The sequence below is a fragment of the Gossypium hirsutum genome, chromosome A09, assembly GCF_007990345.1.
Source record: "Gossypium hirsutum isolate 1008001.06 chromosome A09, Gossypium_hirsutum_v2.1, whole genome shotgun sequence".
Taxonomy (NCBI): Eukaryota; Viridiplantae; Streptophyta; class Magnoliopsida; order Malvales; family Malvaceae; genus Gossypium; species Gossypium hirsutum.
This window is the reverse complement of record NC_053432.1, coordinates 72,444,262-72,451,787: the sequence shown is the minus strand read 5'-3', so window position 1 is coordinate 72,451,787 and position 7,526 is coordinate 72,444,262. Positions and strand designations below refer to the sequence as shown.

At 31.4% G+C, this 7,526-nt stretch overlaps 1 protein-coding gene across 1 annotated transcript; it reads left to right on the top strand.

The window, feature by feature from the left end:
- The first annotated feature begins 5,958 nt into the window (after positions 1 to 5,958).
- On the top strand, positions 5,959 to 7,526 carry LOC107889448 (E3 ubiquitin-protein ligase PUB23). The gene has a single exon (XM_016813867.2). The coding sequence runs from the start codon at positions 6,110 to 6,112 to the stop codon at positions 7,346 to 7,348; it is 1,239 nt and encodes a 412-aa protein (XP_016669356.1). The 5' UTR covers positions 5,959 to 6,109; the 3' UTR covers positions 7,349 to 7,526.

Below are 7,526 nucleotides of genomic sequence, written 5' to 3'. Positions count from 1 at the left end.
ATGAATTATTGTGGCTAGGTTAGTAACAAATTGGGTGAGAAATATGGTCTGTAAAATGGCCTATTTTCGTCCACAGGGCAGAGACACGAGCGTATGTCTCAACCATGTGTGACATACGGCCAGGTGACATGGTCGTGTGTCCCCTTTATTTAAATTTACACAAAACTGAATGCTCATACGGCGGAGCACGCGGGAGTGTGGCTTGGTCGTGTGACGTAAGTCAGAGAGCTCCTAAGTTTGAACATGGGCTAAGACATGACTGTGTGCCCTTATTTCGAATGCTCACACGGCTTGAGACACGGGCATGTCTCTTGACCGTGTGAGCCACATGGCCTGGCCACATGGGCATATGTCCCCTGCGGCTTTGAAAATTTTTAATATTTTCCTAAAAATTTTCTGAGTACCTAGTTTAGTCTCGATTTTTTTCTAATGTGTATTTTGGGTCTCGAGAGCTCCTATAAGGGACATTATGCTTGATCTTGACTAGTTTCTGATATGAATGCTATATGATATGAAATGTCTGTTATTCGATTTGTAAATTTTAGAAATACTCCATAATCTTGTTTCGGCGACGGATTTGAGTTAAGGGTGTTACATCCCTGACACTTAAAAGTCAATTTCATATTTTTTAACAGTTTATTTAATTTAATAAACAAACATAAACAAATAAAAACCAAACTATTCATGAACTATTCATCAAACATACCTCGATGGAATCCTATATCCAACTTGTAATTTGATAGTGAAAACCATGTTTGCATCAAGTACAGTTATGGGACAGCCTTAGTTATTAAGAAAATGTATCATTTAGTTTGACAAATGAGCACACATTTTTTACACGGCCTAAAATATTGATTTTGAGAATCCATGCATGCATGTGGCATTATTAAGCAATTTACACTAATTTTTTAAATGTTATTTTATGCTCTCTCTTTTTCTCCCTAATAACGAAAGGAATCCTATTTTGTCGACTTGATAAATTGAAGAATAAATGAACTTGTTCCAAGTTCTAACAACTTCCCAACATATTTTTCTCTTAATTTTGGAGGTTGATATATGAACAATTTTCTAACTTCTAACAACCCAAAAAAAGGAAGAAATGCATGACTGGCCAGGATTTGTATTCTCTGTAATGAAACGGGTGTTTGACTCATTAAAAGCAAAGACGCAAGTGAAGCACTGCTTTAACACGTCTGCCAACTGCGACAGAACTGTATACTTGCTAATAAACTTCAAGTTGGCTGCTCCTCACGTGTAATCACTTACGTACATTCATCACGTGATTTATAAAAGGGGAAATGGAAAGAGGAAAACAACAAGCGGGTATTTGGATAACGATGAGAGTGGTAACTATAAGATGATTTTTGTGGCCGACATTCCATGGTTTTATCAAGCAGTGTGCTGGGCTGTGCTTATATTTATTTATTTATAATTTCCAATTTTAATTTATTTATATTTCTTATTATTAGGATCTTTGCAGTTTCATTCATTGATCATTTGTAGGTGGAGAAATAATAAACAATTTCTATGTTTTCCCTAATTTATCCAAGAAAAACCCAATTATTATTTTAATGAATAATGAGTGGTGTGAATTCCACGTATGACTTTCTAAAACATATTATTTGCCTTTTGGTTAAACAAATATTTCTATATGGACTTTTCTTAAAACAAATACATGTGAAATTCAAGAAAGGGTTGGTTGGGTTGATTAAATTTTATTTTCATGTTTTAGAATAAGGCGTGGAAATTCAAAGTTTTGGTTCATTAAGTGTATACATGTATACTATATTTAACTTACATAATCAATTATAAGGTTATCTATTTTTTTTAAAGTTGTTGTTCTATATTTTACATTTCATAATTTACATCTAATTATTAATATTATTAATTTTTTTTAAATTCATTAGTGTAATATTTTGAAATAAAAAAGGTTAACTTAGTAGTCATATAATAATAATAATAAATGACATTGTAATAAATTTAAATTTAATAGAAAAATTTTAATGATGTTAACAATTGAACTAGTATTTTTAAATCTGAAAAGTAGAGAGACTACACTTTAAATATATAACATATTTTAACTTACTTATAAACAATCCTTGATTGATTAAGGAAATTGTAAAAATTGGCTTAAATATATATAGGTCTTTTACCCATACATTTATTTAAATATAATATATTTAACTAATAAGAAGTTTCTAATTAAGAAAAAGTAACAAATCTTGTCAATGTTTGTATATCTTCGGTCATTTACTTGAAAATTTGATACGTTAAATGAAACTTTGTATTATCATCAATATAAAATAAGACGAAAAAAATTTAAAATTTAAAAAAAAAGTAATAATTGGTTGAAAATATTCACCAAAGCGATACATATAGTTAAAATTCAAACTTCTTCTCTTTAAAGTGATATTTCTAAATAAATTATATATTTTACTGATATTTCTAAATAAATTAGCTTTTAATGTCACATACTTTACATATAATTTTATGTGTTTAATATTTAATTAGTTTTTTAAATATCATATTTTTAATGAAAATAGTTAACATAAAAAAATAATTCTTATTTGAATTATATCCAAAAAAAAAATCAAGTACATTAACTTCTCAATTTAAAAAATTATAATAAAAAAACTTTTAAATAATGATTAAAACTTTTTTAAGATATTCAAGATAAAACACAACTTTTCCTAAAAAAACATAAAACATAATTTTACTTTTATGTAATATTATTCAGAATAATAATTAATTAACATAATTAACTCTAATATTAATTTAAGTGATAAATAGGATGCTTAGAATTCTATTTAAGTAATGACTCTATTTCACATCAATAAAATTTTTACAACTTTTATTTAGGTAAAAGAATTTTAACTAATAATTGTACTATAATTACGATTATCACAAATTTTTTCCTATAATTTATGCTTAAATTTCTATTTGAGTAATAACTCTATTTTAAAAATAGCACAACTTTTTAACTAATAATTATAATTTAAAATCTAATTGTTTTTAAGTGTGTAACTATCATAAATTCTATTAACCTATAACTAATTTTAAATTTATAATTATCACTTTTATTTTATTTCAACTTTCTTAACCAATAATTCTAAATTGTTTTTAAATGTGACTTTAGTAATATAATGAAAAATAAAAGGTATTTTAGTCCGTTAAAATTTTTTTCTAAATTCGTGTTTTTATATATATTATGGGCAAAGTACACCGGCAATCGCTCAACTTTGGTTCAAATAACAAAACAGCCACTCAACTTTCAACTCAGTCGCTAAAATTTAAAAAAATAACAAACCAATTACTAACGTTATCGAAAAGTGACAAATCAGTCACCCACTAATGTTTTCGTTTACAAGCTTAATGAAACAGGTGACGTGGCCAGTTAACTTGCCACATTGGACATGAGTTAGACATTAGGGGTTGAAGGAGTATTTGTGGGATTTGCACGGGGTGGGTATTTGTGGTTGACGAAGGAGTTCCGTGGAGTACCAATAGCATTTAAAGTCCACAATATTATTGTCAGTGCATTGCACCGGAGTACGTACCAAAGAGATTATTTACATTACTGGCAGCTTGTCCACACTATTTGCAATTTATTTACATTACTGTTACAGTGGTTTATCCACGTCGAGCTTCGGCTTGCACTGCTTGGAGTTCAATAGATGGATTCTGGGAAACTTGTGGTGTGTAGCGGATGGTTGGATAGGAACCTTTTTGATATTGTTGACCGTTATTCGTTATGATGGTCTGTATAATTGTATATTATGTTGACTCAAATTGAGCTTTCATAAGTTCACTCCCCTACAGTGTTAAACTTTCCAAATAACCCTCAAGACTAGGACTGGGTAGGGAATATAATGCACCACCTCAAACATCAGACATTTTCAAATAAAGTACTTTAAATAAGTTTTCTATTGGTTTGATTATGTAATTTTTAATGTCTTTGATAAGTGGCTTGATTATTTTTTATTTGGGGGTTTTGTGCATGCATGGCTCATTGAAACTTAATAACCAATAATTGCATGTTATCTGGTTTAAGTAAAACTAACATTGTTCAACAATTTTCGTTGAATTACAAAGATCCAATTTTTGTAAAACAAAACATTAAGTCATTTAGTTTTTTTTTCTAAATTTTGTAAATAATAATAAAATGAGGACCATATTAATGATTTTCTAAAATATCAATATCAACAATAAAATGAATCCTATGTACAAACGACTTAACAAACTAATGTTTTTCATCTAACTCAAAGCAGCAACAACTATTTTTCCTGAAATTAGTCGAATTAGGATTTTAAGAGATTAGTTGGTTTACTTCTCAATCTGGCCATAACATCTAGGTCGGGTTAGGGAGGTTATAAAATATTGTCTTTAAATTATTTCAAAGACAAAGCTAGTCTAAAAAATGTATTAAAAATATATTTTATAAAACGAAATACATATTAATAATAACCCCTTCTCGCCCTTAAATAGGAGGATAAATGTACTTTAGTGAAGTCAAACTCACGTTCTCTTGTTTTGGCAACAATATTTATGACAATCGAGATAAAGACTCAAACGTTCTTTTCAGAAGCGAATTTAGAAACTTTTATAGTGGGGCCAAAATAAATTATAAATTATAAATTTTTAAGAGGTTAAAATATATTTTATCTTTTATTAGTTTTTTATTTCATTATTTTCGAATAGATTAAACAAAAAAAATCATTTTTAAGAAAGTCAAAATATAATATTATCACATATTAACTTAAAACTTCATTGGTTGATTTCCATTTGTGAGGCCAAGAACCTCCCTACCCTTAAAATCTCCCCTAATCCTATTAATTAACTTAATACCAAATAATTTAATTATAACATCAACTAGAATGTATAGAAAACTACAATTAATTATTTACAAAGATAATATACACTCAAAAACATATATATATATAATAAAAATACCGAAAGCAGACTATTTAATAATATTATTATATATAATATCTAAAAATATTTTAATTAATGAAATTGTCAAAAGGTAAAATTATTAATTTTCATTTTTGTGCCAATATGATTTATATGAAAATACTTATTAAAAGTTGACTTTGTAATTGTTGTATAGTTGTTAAATCAAGGTGACTCAATTTGTTTTCTAGGAAAATATAATATATTCAGAACTCCATGTTTAGAATAGAAAAAGAAAAACTATCACATCATTCTAACCTTAAATTTACTACAATAAAATAATGCAATTTTGAAATATTCTTTAGTCTTACATATATATCTATATATGTTTATTTTGACTTTCGGATCTTCCATTCAGGGAAAGCATAATCATCTTCATTCTTCATCATCAATCACACCCAGATAAGATGTAACCAATTAAACTAAAAGATAAAAAATAATAAGAAATAAATATCGTCTCACAGAACATGATGGGTCAAAAGAGGTGGACGTCCACCCAAGGCTAAGTAGAAACCAACGAGTATTGTTGTGGCATAGGGAATTTGCCATATTGGCCTCCCTCCATTTCAATTTGTCGGCAATGGATCACATCCTTATCCTACAATTAATTCATAATAATATATTTGGATTCTTTTTTATTTAAAAATCAAATTTGTTAAATTTAAATATGTAGCATTTTAATATTTAAAAATTAGATTGCAATGAATAACACATGTTTTATTCTAATATTAAGAAATGGAAATTCTTAAAATAAAAGCAAACCCAATAATATATTAAGTAGATGCAGAAATATTAGAAGAGAGAGTCAAAAGTGAGGGTGTAGGATAATACCATTTCTAACACCGATATAAATCATGTGCCGAAATGCAGGAGCTGTAATTAAGTGGTGGTGGTGCTGCTGCGAATGAGCCTTTGAATAGTTTGGAAAAGTCGGCCTTTTCCGTGTTTTGACTTTCTCGGGTTTTGAATATCTATCCACTCCCCATATATAAGCCTCTCTCAACCCCCCCCCCTTTGAATCCAAATCTTCAAACCATTTCACAACTACATCCTCAACTGCTTCAGATCCAATTCTCAACTCCTTTTTAGCAATTTCTTTAACTTCTTTTTCTTCTCTGGGTTGTCTTGTTCTTGAGCTTAATCTTGTTTGGTTTCTAGAATGGACGAAATTGATGTTCCACCATTTTTCATCTGCCCCATCTCTCTTGAGATCATGAAGGATCCCGTCACGCTTTCCACTGGGATTACATACGACAGGGAGAGCATCGAGAAGTGGTTGTTTTCAGGGAAGAATACTACATGTCCGGTTACAAAGCAAGTTATTGCAGATTGTGAGCTTACCCCAAACCACACCCTCAGGAGATTGCTTCAATCTTGGTGCATGTTAAACGCTTCCCATGGAATCGAAAGGATTCCGACCCCAAAGCCACCCATCAGCAAGGCCCAGATTGTCAAGCTTCTCATCGATGCCAAGTCACCGCAGCAACAGATCAAGTGTCTCGACACTCTTAAATCAATCGCTGCCGAGAATGCTACTAACAAAAGGTGCATGGAATCATCCGGCGCAGTTGAGTTCTTGGTTTCTATTGTCTGTAATTACAACCCTACAGCCGCCGAAGAATCATTAGATTACGAGTTCGACTCAATAAGACTGATTGATGAAGCTTTAAGCACTCTCTACAGTCTCCAACTCTCAGAAGCTTCTCTCAAGAATCTTATGGGCAAAAATGGTGATTTTATTCTGTCCTTAACCAGAGTAATGCAACGTGGAAGCTACGAATCTCGGGCTTATGCAGTATTGTTGTTGAAATCAATGGCGGAAATAGCTGATCCGATGCAACTCATCAACTTCAGACCCCAACTATTCATCGAATTAGTTCAGGTTTTGCATGATCAGATCTCAAAGCAAGCCTCAAAAGTAACACTACAATTGCTGGTAAGCATTTGTCCATGGGGAAGAAACAAGATCAAGGCAGCCGAAGCCGGCGTCGTACCCGTCTTGATAGACTTGCTTCTCGATTCATCATCGGAGAGAAGGGCTTGCGAGATGATACTAACGGTGCTGGACGCAGTATGCGGATGCGCGGAAGGCCGGTCCGAGCTGCTAAAGCATGGGGCAGGGCTTGCCATTGTTTCAAAGAAGATACTTAGGGTTTCACAGGTAGCAAGTGAAAGGGCAGTGAGGATTTTGCTGTCCATTGCCAAGTTCGGTGCCACAAGTAAGGTTCTTCAAGAAATGCAGCAACTTGGGGTGGTGGCTAAATTGTGCTTGGTGCTTCAACTGGACTGTGGATCCAAGACTAAAGAGAAGGCGAGAGAGGTGCTCAAATTGCATGCTACAGTCTGGAAGAACTCTCCTTGCATACCAACCAATCTCGTCTCTTCTTATCCAGCTTGATCACAAGGACAAAATTAGATAGATTCAAGAGTTTAGTTTTTTTCCCCCAGTATTTATACCCATAATTATTGTGTACATAATTCTTCCTTGATCAAATTACATATGTAGCAACAGCAATTACATTCATGGGCAAAAAGCTACTGCCCTTACAAATTCAATAACATACATGCTTCACCAA

What these genes read in the sequence shown, in the direction of transcription:
- LOC107889448 (XM_016813867.2), top strand. Translation starts at nt 6,110, where the DNA reads ATGGACGAAATTGATGTTCCACCATTTTTCATCTGCCCCATCTCTCTT.